The following is a 14,693-nucleotide window of genomic DNA, read 5'->3' on the forward strand; positions in this document are numbered from 1 at the left end:
ATATATACATACAATATTTAATTTTTTGCTAACCACTATATTCAGAAGTTTTCCGACAGGAAATTGGGTTAAGAGAGGACAGAACATAAAGCCAAGGTTCGAGGGTTGGGACTCAAAGCCAGGACAGTAGCAATGAAGCCCGAGGCCTTGTTACATTAGTTTCATATTCTACTCAAGCATCACGACAACACTATCTTGTTATTTTATGATGCAAAGGTTGTATAGTGTGTAATGCTAACATCCTGTAACATTTTGAAAGTGTAGGCTGGGTGTTGTGCTTTTAACTCACTAAGAGATACCATCTAATTAAAATAATTGACCATGTGAAGGGGATGCCTGGTTCACACAGCAGGAGAGTTGTGAACACATTTGCCCTGATCTTCCTCTTCCTTCAATCCATCAGACATAACATTGTGAGGGCTCTAAAGATGAGATCCACCTGCTGGGTGTGCTGTGTGAAGACTGATCCAGGACTCTGGGATCGCTCCGACTTCAAATTGATATTCAACATGTTGAATTGCCTTGGCCTGGTGTATGGGGGGTGTTTTGAGAAGAAACAAGTATTCTAATTTTTTCATGTTAAAATTTCTCCACACTATTGTAATTGTTCTTTCTGAACTCAAGAGTTTTTAAGATTTTGTATCTTATATTCGAATGCTTCATGAATTAAATCTGTTATGTGTTGTGCTTGCTGTGTGCCTTTACACTACACCACCATGACGTAGAGTCATTGCCTTACAGTGGCAAGGATAATGCTATGACTCAAAAAGAGAGAAAACAAAAAATTTCTCCACTTGACTCTTAAATAAATTTGTTTTCTGTTAGAGTTTAATATTTCAAATGGTCACATGGCTGAATTTATGGATTGCCGATTCAAGTTAGGCTGGAAAGTCGAGGCAGTGATTAGCTGTGCCTCACCTCTTGTGGCTAACGGCACAAGCATTTGAATAGTGACAAAGTCCTTTCAGGAACTAAGCCAGAGTAAAATAATGGTTTATTTAGTATAACACAAAATAACATCTTATATTTGATAATAATAAACTGAGGTTCTGAAGGATCCAAAGACAGATGCAGTAATTTTAGACGAAGATAATCTCAGGGTGAGGGGGAGAACTTATTTGACGGCATCTGGGAAGCCTCTGATTTACCGTGTATCTCCAATAACACAGAAAAGATTGTTGCTAATCTCTTTGTGGATGAACAACCACTAGATGGGTTTTAGTATTTGCTAAATATAGTCAGCAGGACTGGGAGGGTTTGCTGAATTACACACAAACTCTAGTTCACTTTCTCAGTGTTGTAAGATAACTGATACTTTGGCTCAAAATATGTTTCCCCTTTGTTAAAGTCCACACAATACAGTCACAGAGAACAGAGTTTCTTTGCTCTGTGCTCCCACAAGTCTGTCTGTCTGTGTGTCTGAGACCTGACCGCTGACAGAGTGGGTCATGTCACACAGAAGCTGCATAGAACAGAACAGTGTAATTTACTGTAAAAGGATACAGTGAAAGTTGAAAACACTAAAAAACCCAAAGTTTGTTGCCATTAATCATGTATGAAAAACCTCTATAATTAGAGTTTTGCAAAGAATTTCTCCACCCCTGTGCTACACAGAGGACAACAGGGGAGGCCAAAAACCTATTGTCTGCATTGCTTTTTACATTTTTTTCTTAAGAGAAATCTAAACTAATATAAAAATGTTATAAATCAACTGCAAAGCCCAGCATTTATGCCGACACATTATAATTCTAAAATGAACAAAAGTTATTATTAACCAATGCTCCTTTTTTCAAATCGTGGGATAAGGTAAAAAGAAGCAAAACATGTCAAATAGATGTAGTAAGATAGAAATAAGGCAATATTCACTCATCATTCTCTGGACTATATACACACACGTCAACATGATTTGTCTTCAATGTGGCATAGGCAGATTCAGCTTTTAAAGTTCTGAAGAGAAAAAAATCTTTATCGATCTGTGTCATGACATGCAGCAGTTTACAGTGCATCCTCATGATTGCCCTTATACATATTGGGTTGGAAGTATGATAACATAAACCCCCCCAAATTACCCTGGGACCCAAGATCAAAAAGGGAAGGCCAAATTCCCAAACCATAGCTGTTCTAGCTTTGTGTGAAATACAACCAGACAAAACCTAAACATCATGATAAAAGCAAAGGAAATTACTTTCCTTATTTTAGGTCTGATTGATTGTCCCCCTGACCTGTTAGACTGAAGAGGTGGTTAAAAAGAAGAGGCAGACTTAGATAATTGGGCCCGGTGGTATCCAAAGCCCGGCAGGTGTTGAAAAAAGTCTCGTAATACAGGTACCAGCAGCGGCTGCAACCCTGAACTTCAGCACACCTATGATTTGTCTACCTTCGAGGAATTTTTGCGTTTTATGTTTGGCGTTTCTTTTATTGAATAGATGAAATATGAGCTACTTGTAACGCCTATTGACGTATTGGACATGCCACAAGAAAAAAGGCATACAGGTGTCAAGAATCCTCAGAGATGTCAACAAATAAATAGAGCATTTTTGTTTCATCTTTTCTTGGCATGGAGAATAATGTCATTCTGCCTTTGAAAGTGATGTCAGTTGTTAGAAGAATCTAGCCAATACATAAGGGAAATAATTCCCTTACCTGTAGAAAAGTGGGTAAAAAGCTCAGGCTGTCAGGAGAAGGATCACAGACTGAATTTAGTTGAACAAAAAAAGCGCAGATGTTTTCCCTCTTTAATTTTATTAGTGAATCATAGGGCTATCCAAATCCTTCTAGCCATTTTAAATTAACAGGTAAAAGCCAGGCATGAGCTTTAATGATAACATTTTTTCTTAGAAAAATACGCATGTTCTATCCTTACCATTATCTGAAAGCCAAAGGCTCTGTTCCAATTAGAGAATACCACGGATGGACCATTCAACAAGCATGCACACAAACGAACCTACAATAGGTACAGTAAAGTACCCAGTATTAGAGAGCCTAGAGAAGAGCTTTTTACTTAAAAAACTATTTAATCAGGAAAATCAACGCTTCACATCAAAGAAATGGAGATGAGGGACAGGCGGATAAAGAGGCTCATCAAAGAAGGAGATCTAGTTAGGGATTCAACGCCCTAATTCACTTTCTCTTAAAACCTTCGTCAGAGGGGGCACAGGGCCAATTTGCTCCCTAAATGGCTGCGTGTGAATGTGCAGATTGCTTTGCATAGCCGCTGGGAATGTGGGCTTCCTCCTCTTTTTCTTCTCCACATAGAGCCTGAGAATTAGAAAAGATCCAAAGACAGATAGGCTTAACTGAGCCACAGCTACCTTCTTTGAGTCCAGAGCCCTGTTCAAACTTTCCACTAATTTAATACATGTCCTAACTCAATTAATAGACTTTAATGCGTTGCTTCTTCCTTATTACTTTTCTTTACTGGGGACTGGGGGCTTCAATTAAGAATTTTAGAGAAGTGTCAGCAAAAAAAGGGTTTGGACAGAATGTTAAGACAATGACAAGTCCCAGAGGCATTAAGGTTTATCATACAGTATGTGCATCCTTAATCTTAAATCTCAACCTTATCTCAATTTCTGGGAATTGTTCAACATTAGTTTAATGTAGTGAAAAAAATATTGACCACCAGTGTTTCTGTCTGAGGTTTATATGTATGAGCATTGCATTAATTAGTCAAAATGGCCTTGATATACAAAAAAACTTGTAAGAATCCTTAGAATATGTCCCTGTTTTCAACAGAATGTCAACTCAATCATCTTCTAGGTATGTATCAACCTCTTCAAGGTTTAGGTTTCCTTTTACTACATCACAGGGCTCTGTCATTACTTCTATAGGTGCTTTAAACCATACAATTGATTAATTATGGCCTTGAATTACCACAAAGGACATTGGCCATAGAGACCTGGAGAGGTTCTAGGACAAAGAAAGATCACATTGTTCCGTATCATATAAATTATTCAAAAAAGATCAAGTCAGCAAACCAACCCAGTGTTCTTCAGGGCCTCATCAGGTCAGATATTGCACGCTTTATTCTCCAAACCAAAAACCTTACTTGAGTGAAAATTGTGCCAAAAGAACTGAAATCAACTCTTCTTGCTCTCCATTGCGTCTGCAGTTCTGATTGATCATCTTGGCAATCAGCAATTAAGCACTGGTGATCACAGCAAGGAAAAAATGGGGGGTGGGGGTGGGTAACAACCGCCCCCACCCCCCTACATCCCCAGTATCCCGCTCCTCTCTTGTAAGCCCAGGAAAGGCTTCACTCAGCTGGGTAGAGTTTGGCCTGGGGCTGGGCTCACTGGTGGAGGTTAACTCCGGCATAAATAAGCATCTTTGGACTCATTACAGGGATTAGAGAGTAATTCGCCTGCGAGGAAAGAGACGACTGCCAGGGTTTTGGTACAGTTTACTACAGTCTTATAGGGGCGAGGGCCCTTGAGATTACAGAAGGAGAGAGATGGAAAGGCAGCAAAAGAGAGAAAGGCCAAGGGAAAAGAGAGGATGGCTGTCAAGTGTGTGTGAGTCAATCCAAGCCCCCGGCTGCCCCCTTGATCTTGAGCATGTTGGGGTGCTGTGAAAACGGATAATGGGAGTTAGAACGACCAGGCCTGTCTAGAGAGAAGTGTACTGATTGTTATAACTTTCCCTCATCTCTCACTCTCTCTCACTCCTCCACTTAACTAAATAAACACCCAAGAGGTAGTGCTCTATCAATTTTAATGATGTTGAAATACAATTTAGGCACAAAATACACAACAAATGCTAATTTGGCCATGATGAGAGGCATCAGAAATTCTTCCCATTATTTATTCAGCTGACTTTCTGCATTTTTCATCAGAACAAATATTTCCATTTCAACAAACACACACACACATCCACGCGCCCCATCACAGAGCCAATTTGGAGCATAAATCAACACATTCACTCATCAAATATATGCTCTGTGTCGTACTCTGCAGTCTGTCCAGTGCACCAAAGACAAATAATTCTACCCAAAGTCCAGCCAAAGAAACAGAGGGCACAGAAGACTGTCAATATATGCACACACATTAAACATAAAAGATGACTGTGTGCTCAGAAAAGACATAATAAAAGTTCTATCATGAAGTCATACATGGCTAAATATTTGAAAAAAAGAGCAAATAGTGAGAACTGACAACTTATTTGTTTAGAATTTACTGTCTCCACCCATTTGTGTTTCCATTTCTGTTTCCCGTTTAAAGGGATCATTCAATCATTTTTAAAACCATGTGTTGAAAGGTTGACAGTAATAAAAAAAATACCAGCATAACTACATTTCATAACATCCCAATTTGTATAAATCTAAATAAGATGGATTTTGGATGTAATGAAAATGGTTCATCTGATAGAGGCCGATATCAAAGTAGACTTCTGTTGACTTGAAGTGAATCCAATCTCTAAATACGAAGCAGGTTAAGGATCTTTATATATATCTAACTCTTAGTAAGAACCAATTATCTTAGTGTTTCCAATCAAAGTAACTGATATAAAAGACACATACAAATCCATTAGTTTGTATTTCTTTCTTATTTAAGCCACTTCGGTATCTCTGGCGGCAATCCAGTCTTAAATGTAAACCAAACCGATGTTTGGTTTGAGCATTTTATGAAGTGTTGCCAAAGAAGGCTATGCGGTTTCTACTTAGGCTGTATTAAGCTAATAGAGGTCTACTTTGGTCAAAGCCTTTAGCCACAGGGCCCAATTAATGTGTATTTTTTTGGAAGATGACGATGGTTAGAGTTATCTGCAGAACATAAGATATGGCCAATCTAACACATTTTAACAATATGTCATTGAAACGTTCCTTAAGTATCCATTTCATTCACGAGAGGTTTTAAAGAATTCCCGTTTAGCTGGATGAAACCGTCACCTGCCTCCAACCTGCATCTTGATCTCGAACATCTTAGGTGTCCCTGCTTCTGCCCCACATTGTGGACATGAAAGGTAAGGGTCTGCAATGCTGTGGCTTTTTATGCAGTAGTAGCAAAAAACATGCCCGCATCCCACTGTATGAGGCATTGTTGGCCATTCTCCACATAGTCCACAGTATTTCCACACATCTTGTGGCATCCTTGCTCCTTCTTCATTGGAACTTTTTCCCCCAAGCACATGTAATAAAACAGTACTTTTGAGTTTCCTTAAATTGACCAGTGGTAATAGGAAGATGAGGAACTCCGCAAAGCCATGCCAAAGCAGTTCCCTGTTCATGTACTGGTAATTTACATCTCGAACCACATTGGGTTTACTGAAAACTGTCTGGGCTCCTGCGATTCTTTCAGCTAGGACAGGGTGACGGCCGTTCCTTAGGAAAACAAGGAAGTTTACAAGGGTTGCAAACTTTGCCAGACCAGAAACGAGAACCAGGGCTTTTCGAAGACCTCGCTGGAGCAATCCATCATCCATTTCTGACAAAGCCCCTCTTGCGCTTAAACCGAAATATGAAATGAGCCTGTAGGAACGCTCCTGCAGCCAACGAGGGACGAGAGTAAGTAAGGCAAGACCTAACTTCTGACGAGAAGACAGTGGCTTGTAGTGTGAAGATACTGTTGTGCTTTGATAGCGCAGACTCAGTAAAGACTGACCTACTGTGGCACTGCTAGAATAAAGAGTGAACCTCCATAGCAGCAGATAGAGTAGAGCTTTCAGTTCAGGCTCCACCGGAGTGAGCACCCCTGGGGGGCAGTTCTGGAAACACTGGGTAAACTGCGTCCACAGTAATTGCTCAAGGGCCGAGTCCAGCTCATGGGCATCCAGCTGGCTGATGCGCAAAACTGGTGTCTGTAGGTTGACTGCCGAATCTGAATCATCATTTCCAGCTGTCCTGTGGTTGTGGTCTCTGGTCAAACCTGCTAAAGAAAGTAGCAAAAAATAGACTTTAGTTAAAAACTACTAAGGTTTTCAGGATATAGTTTGAACTAGTTCAAATATTCTGAAAACAGACAAATGCTGACTGTGTGAATTTTCAAAGAGATATTGTCACTATGTTTAACCTTTTGCACCAGTTCAACGATATATAGCTACAAAATGTTACGCATAAAGAACAAAAAATGTAAAAAAAAAAAACTAACATCTAGCTTAAAGATACAAAAAAACAGGACACAGACAGTTTGGTCTAGTTTTTAAGTAACAGTTTCAAAAATTGAACAAATAAAGAGGTGGATTTCTCTTAAAGTTCTGACACATTTATTGCAGATTTTGGTGTAGTCCGTTTGAAAGCAAAAGGAAGCCAACAAGTAGTGAAGAAAGGAAACAACATTCAGCATATTTACCTCCCAGACTTTATTGCCTATATACAATTGAACTACTTATTTTCCCATACTTTTTTCTTTGTCAAATAAATATACTCCGGCAATATCTCGCAACTAAAGATCCAGTGAACATGTGTCATATGGTAATTATCACAGACTCCAATAACTGATCCATACAAGTTATGAGCAATATATAGAAGCACTTCAAATAATAAACAAGTTTGTCATAAGGAGCAAAGAGGCCCTGGAGGTGAAACCCATCCTGTTAGAAAGGTTATTTTTCTTAACACAGAAAAGGAAATCACTTTTCACATGTAAAACCCATCCTTAATGCAAGCTTTGAGCTATGGCATACGGTGGTGCAGGGGGTCTTAGAATGCTTTCCCCACTGTACAAACACACACCACACTGCACACACAAACACACAGAAGGCAAAGCCAAGGGGCCATTGGTGCGTGCTCCCTCTGGAGATAGGAGTGTGTGTACAAATCACATCACCAGGGATTAGGCTAACGGCACAGTCTCTGGTACACCGTGAACATCTGCCAAATGTGGAACAATTCCATCCAACCCCCCACCTCCCAAGATTCGGCTCCATATGGGATCTCACCATTGTAGTGTCTAGGCCACTTTGCCCTGCATACATTTGCAAAAACTGTTAAGTTCTCCAGTTTTATCTGCCCTTTGCCCAACTGAAATCTCAGAGAAGTGGAAGACTAACTAATACGGGGAAAGACAGGCTAAAAAAGGCCACCAATAGAGTGAGAGAGAGACAGACACACAGAGAGGCCTTTCCTTGACAGTAGCTTTTGTGTCTCCATGAACAGGATTTGTCACGAGGCTTTAAAAGAGATTTCCGCTGGGTAAATATGGCAGTTTTGACAGAAAGAGAGAGGGATGATGGTCACTTTAGATGCTTCTCAAGGAGGTTAAAAAAAGTCAATCCTAGCATGCTGGGCCAATTCTGAGGTTGCATTGAGATGCACAGGACTGTTTGTGCATTCAAGACATTTAAATAGAGCCAAGATACCCCATCCAAATAAGTGGGAATTAGCACACCGATGAAAAAAAGTGAATTTCCGCCGACCTAAGCAGGTATGACAAATTTATTGAGCTTCATTTGAAAAGCTGCCATGTTAAGCGACCAGGACCTTGTCTGTGAAGGGAGAGGAGTTAGGATTAAAAAAAGAAAAAAAGAAAAGAAAAATAGAGGTAGTTTGAATGTGTCTCTAACCTATAAACAGGCTCTATTTGTTCAGCCTAATCTGAAAGTTTCCCTTTGATGGAGGAAAATTTAAAGATTATGTGCATGTGTGTCTGCCTATGAATGTATGCCAAGCAAGGCCTTGATCTATGTGGGGTTTTAATGCAACACTAAGTTAATCTATCAGTCTATAGCTGACACACACACACATACATCGACAAATACACACAGTGCCAGGTGGTGGAAATCCCCGTCACAGCAGCAGCACTCTCGGGAGAGCAAACTCAACCGGGTCCAATAGTCTTTTCAAAGCCTTTTATCGAGCAGTTTACAAGTTATGAATGAATATGTTTTATTTGGGGAAACACAGTATTGACAACCACCTATCAATAGTAATGTGACTATTGTCAAGGGTCTGTCAATATTAATGTAATTATGATGTAGAGGGATCAGAGGGAAGCTGAAGTTGAGGGCCAAGTAACATCTCCTGCCCACTGCCATATCAATAGCTGGGATTGTTATTGACAGCTTCCCTTCAGACTTGCAGGACTTGGCAAATACATAACAAGCAGGCACTTCAGTCAATGCCGGGCTGCCTATAAAAATTAAGCATTTGAATTTACATGGCTTTTACCGTGGACAACTGGAAATCCATGTTTCTTATGTAATACTCAAAAGTCACAGTCGATACAAGTGTTTAGGCAGCAATGACAGGGTGTGTAAAGAGGCCATGCAGTTCCCAGACAAACCTGACAGATCACAGATATAGGAAAATAGAATTTTTATTTATAGTTTTTATATATACAGTGGCAGCCTCAGCCATTACCACCCATGATGTAGAAAAAGCCTTAAAATAAATGTATTTTATATCATAGGAATAATACTTGAAACGAAATTTCAAACACTTCACATTAAAGGATAGCTACTTTTTAAAATAAATAATATAATTAACTGTACCCTTGCAGCAAATATATTGTACAACTCTTAATACCTATCAGGTACTTGTGATACTTGTGAGATTATGCTACAAGTATAAAAGATTTATTTATTTTAACTGATTTTTTTTGGGTGGGTGTCAATTTAGAAATTGTTTTGGTCATCCCACCAACACAAAAATTAAAAGAAGAAATATTTATGGAGGTTGGTGGCGCATGAAAAATGAATTTGATTCCTTTTTTTAAATCAGACGTGTAAAAAGAAAATCACTTTCCTTGGAATGTTAAAAGCTATTTCAATTCAGATCAGAGACGGTTCTCTTCTTGTTTCATTAGCTTGTGCATGCTATTTATACAAAGATAGCTCACTGACTCAAGGCTGACTGCAATAGCTTTGGGACAACTACAACAACAAAAATATCCAATCTAACATGAAACACACTGTAACACTGCTCCAAGGCAAGAAAGGCTATGACCAGTGTGAGGAAGGAGAGGAGAGGCTACAAAAGCACACAGAACATCAGCCTTAAGCTTTGGAGTAGAAACGGCTTCTCTGAAAGCTATACAATAGACCATAATGCCAGCTACTCTACAAAATGATGCATAGACAAAAAAGAGATGTCAGCTGGCATGTCATGAGACCATAGATGGGAGCTCTGAGCTAAGGTCTACAGATACACCAAGACAAAAAAAAATGACTGAAAAATAACTAGAAAAACTGAGGCAACAAAGCAGGGGGGTTGCAGATAAGCTTAAACCTTCTCTAGGAGTTGACCTTGAGGATGATGGTCACAACAAAGAAGGGGGTACCATTCCTGTAGCACACACAGCTCTGTCACACTGAGGTGTGGGGATCAGGGGAATAGCCTATAGAAAAAGGAAGACCTCACTTTCTTCTTGACCTTGGCTTTGGTGTCTGGGGAGAGCAGGAGGGTGTTTAGCACAGGGGTCTGAAGACTGAGGGGCTGGGAACATGGACAGTGTCTAGGGAACAGCATTTTGCCCCCTTTTTTATTTCAAAGCCACTCATCCTATCATTCCCTGTCGCTGCTAACAGCCTGTCCAAAACGTCTCAGTTTGGTTTTCTATGTATTATAACACTTGAATTACTATGCACTTAGGTGTGGTATTTGCATAATGTATTTGCTGAAATGCTGCATATGTTCACTAGGTTTTCTATGATGCTTTGAGAGAGAATTAAGCTTTACATTGACAAAGCATGCATATTTACACCAATCCATTTTCTTTCTTTTTTATGCATGCAAATTAATTGGTGTAAAAGCTTTGGTAGGAAAATATATTTAAAACAAATCTCTAAGCAAGCCAATTTTCTTTCGTCCTTACGACGTCTCTAGCACCAGGAATGAGTTAGGACCTACAGTATTTGTCAACGCTTGCTAATGTCCACAATATAAACATAGATGAGAATGCCAAATTTTAAACTTCTAAGAGTGATGTCAGACAGCAGGCATTATGGGGGACACTAAGATCACCCAGGCGGTAGGTAGACTAATTGTTATGAGTCTGTTTCATGAAAAATTTATGTGAGTTGATGCACAGAGGGGTCTTTGGGCTGTGTGTGCATCACACACTAATGCTTTATCAAGGCTTCCCCCTCTTTCCCTAATCACCCAAGACTCCTTTGAGCCACTGGATAAAAGCCAAGTTAATGCATGCACAAAAAAATACACCAGCTAGAACAGTACATGCAATGCACAAAAATGTCTTCTCCTTATTTGGGTTTCCTCAAAAGGTTAATTATTTAGAGGAGTTAATTGATTTCATGAGTACGAAGGTTGAGTATGCTAAAACTGTACGAGTAATAAGAACGGCAGTCTGCGGCAAACAACTTAAAAAGTCATGAAACATTAAAGAGCAGAAAAGCACAATGAATGCAGAGGAAAACGCAGAGCACCTAATGAATGCGAGAACTGAATTTGCGTGTTCCTTAAGAATCAATGAGAGAGCAAGTCATGCAAATAAAACATGTAATCCTGTTGAATATTTGACCAGCATGTTTTTTTTTTTTTTTTCTCAGCCTGTCTTTATAGATAAAAAAGCTCCGGGATAATAGATGAACATAAAAAAGAAAATTAAAAAGTTATCTGCTTTTTAAATCTTTCCAGCTATTCACAGGATAAAACAGTGAGATGAAGCTGTTGCTTGTCTACAGTAAAAAATGTGGGAGAATGTGAAGGCTACAGTTAACATAGTCAATCAAACTCAAAGTATAGAAGCTACTTTTAAAGGGTCTGATACAATTTCAATTGGAAATGGATTATTTTTTCAATAAAAATACTTTGGATTTACAAAATATTTTCATGTAAAATAAATTGTTAGAAGCTAACCACATCTGATTTCTATTGTGTCTGCAAATATTTCAAATACAGAGTGATATTGAAATAACTTACTAAATTAATAATAAATCAGATATTAGTTAAGAATCAAATAATATTTTCTGTGTACATTTAAAATGTGGGAAGGCTTTATTTTCCTTTATTGTACATTATTTTTAATTAAAGAACTAAGCGGGTCCTCTGATAAAGCTGATAACCGTTCCCTTATTAGATTTATTGTTAAAGGGTTCAAATTCTATGTGATACATTGATTTTTATGCAAACATTAAAACCTTATAGAGGTTCAACAAGGTTCATATCTGGTCCAACAATTTTAAGTATTACGTATTGTCAGTACAACAGGATAAGAAAAAAAGAGAAGAAGTGTGTCATTGGTGTAATTCTTGATCAAAATGTTTATTTAATCTTATGCAAGATTATTTTTGACCTCCTGAAGATTAGCTATTTTTCCTTTGGGTCCAATGCAAGGATTTGAATGTATATTTTTATCACTTTCAACATAGAAACTGTAATTGCAAAGTTTTGCCCTATAGTCATCCTAATAATAGCAAAGCTCCTCTTTAACTACAACTAAAATTAATCTGCTCAAGGCCCTTGATAAACAGAAGGAGAGCATTTAAATATCAATCTTAGGTCTACATGTGCAAGTATGATTTTAATGGCTCTTAAATTCATTAATGGTCTTAATACTATGTCTTTAAGATTGAAATTATATTCAGACCTGCCAAAAAAAAGTTACAAATAAAGAGTAAAAACAAAAGGCCACTGGAATGTCTTATTTTGTTTCCCTTCCTTATCTTTCCAAAGACTTGAAATAAGTTAAGAGCTTTGAAGTATGGTTACAACAGGAAAAAGATTGGGAATGACAGCAACTCAGCTACAAAGTAATCGGCCAGGCAAAATCACATAGGTAAAGAGGATGTGCAAAGTTCTCAAACATTCTGCAGATTCAATATCTGCATATTCTATAAACTCAATGTGGCTCCTAGATTAGCTCAAAAACAGAGAAGAAAGATTAATGGAATGTGTTTCCATGGCTGAGCAGCTAAAACCAAGCCTTTGATCACCAATTGCAATGCAAGAGGCAGTGGTAAAAAGTACATCACCACTAATCTGATCCACTTTACTTCTACAGTACATTTAAATAACAAGAAATGTTTCAAAGTGCTGCACGAATTAGGAAAACAAATGTATAGCAGTGAATGAAACCCTGTACTACTAACAAAAAAGCAATTAAAAGTAATTATATACAGAGAATCACACAATTCAAGGTTTTTTTTTAAAAGCCAAAGAGTAAAAGTAGGTCTTGGACGTGAAGAGTCTGGAGCCAACTGCAGAGAGAGTCCGTCTCCCCTGATTTTAAGTCTGATCTTTAGCACAATGAGCTGAAGCTGGTCAACAGAAAAAAAAAAAGAAATCTGGAAAAGGTCTGCTATATATTGTAGGATCAGTGCACACAGACCCAAGTTAGGGATCCTGCATATTAAAGTTTGAGTAAAACCAGAAGAAGCAAGATAAAAACGATAATCGCAGATCAGAGAGAAGAAGTGTTTTATAAACCAATGACAGAGGAGCAAAATGTGTAAATGTAAAATACACAATGAATTAAACAGCTTCTAAAGTAGATTCTAAAAAAAAAAAAAGCGCTTCATATCTAAAGTTCACTGTTGTTGCTTGTGATTACACAAACCAACCAGTGTGTAGACATTAGGTGGATGGGCTAACAATACAACGGCAGCGCTGGCTGGCTTTAAATCTATCTACTATAGGAGCTGGTTTCACATATAGTCAGTTTTGCAGACACTTCATTGGGAAGCGATCCTCCATCTGATCACAAGAAGTTAGTTGAAAATGCCCAAACCTGCTCCCAAATTAAGATGGGACATGAAGAAATTGAGAACTCTGCAGTGGTGAATCACACCTGTTTACCTGGCATCCCAAAAGATAGGCTTGAGTCTCTCAGCCACTTACCGGTAGTTTGAGTAAAAGGAACTCCAAATATTTTAGTATATCAAGACGTCTTGGAATATTTAATTCTCTAAATTTAGTGAAAACAGTTAAGGGATGACTCTTTCCTGTTCTAAAATGACTCTGTGGCAATGCACAATGCCAGTTCCGTAAAGGCATGGATGAGAAATGTTGGTGTGGAAGAACTTGTCTGACCTGCGCAAAGTCCTGACAACAATCTGAAGGAACACTAGTAAGATGAAGAAAACCTTTGAATTTGAGCCGTTAGTCGTTTAACAACAGTATCTGGCCTCAAAAGTATGCAATAAATGGTCAAATATTCACCACAAACCTATCCCAACCTTAAAGCCTCAGTCAAAAACCCAAAGTTGTCTACAGCTGCCTTCATGAAGTCTGGTAAAGATGTTTTCCACTTGTAAAGGGGAAATTTCCATCACATTGAGGTCAAAGTGCTTTTGTTGTGGTGGAGAAGAGGAACACGGTTGATCCACAGATTATCCTGACATGCCACTAGGGCAAGATAGTCATAGGGTCATCTCCTGGTTCCACTAAATCATGTGCTAAAATACAGATCGAATAAGAAAATTGTTTCTGTTAGAACACAGATCACACAGCACTCTAATGACTGCTATCCTTGACAGACTACTAGCTAGCTAGTATCTGATAAAATCGAACATCATAAGTTATTTTAAAATAAACACAAATTAAAATGCGATATTGTGAAACAAAACGACTTCACAACATTGTATAGGCTACAAACACACTCATCAACTCATCAACATACAGAATAGTTTTGGTGCTGTCCTCCATATATATATATACACATATATATATATATATACATATATATACAGAGATTTCATATATATATATATATACATATATATATATATATATACAGAGATTTCATATATATGCATATATATATATATATATACAGAGATTTCATATATATATATATATA

The 14,693-nt window shown here is 38.2% G+C and overlaps 1 protein-coding gene across 2 annotated transcripts in view; it reads right to left on the minus strand.

The window, feature by feature from the left end:
- Positions 1-4,431: 4,431 nt before the first annotated feature.
- pex2 (peroxisomal biogenesis factor 2) overlaps positions 4,432-14,693 on the minus strand; it is an 11,587-nt gene continuing 1,325 nt past the window's right edge. The window contains exon 2 of one of the 2 annotated variants that reach the window (XM_015389295.1): positions 4,432-6,863. In XM_015389295.1, coding sequence (XP_015244781.1) covers positions 5,884-6,863 — 980 coding nt within the window. In that variant the 3' untranslated portion in view covers positions 4,432-5,883. Of the gene's footprint in view, positions 6,867-14,693 lie in introns of both variants that reach the window. The other variant, XM_015389285.1, reaches the window with a different exon arrangement.

Source organism: Cyprinodon variegatus, unplaced genomic scaffold, assembly GCF_000732505.1.
Source record: "Cyprinodon variegatus isolate N-32 unplaced genomic scaffold, C_variegatus-1.0 Scaffold20, whole genome shotgun sequence".
NCBI classification, from domain to species: domain Eukaryota; kingdom Metazoa; phylum Chordata; class Actinopteri; order Cyprinodontiformes; family Cyprinodontidae; genus Cyprinodon; species Cyprinodon variegatus.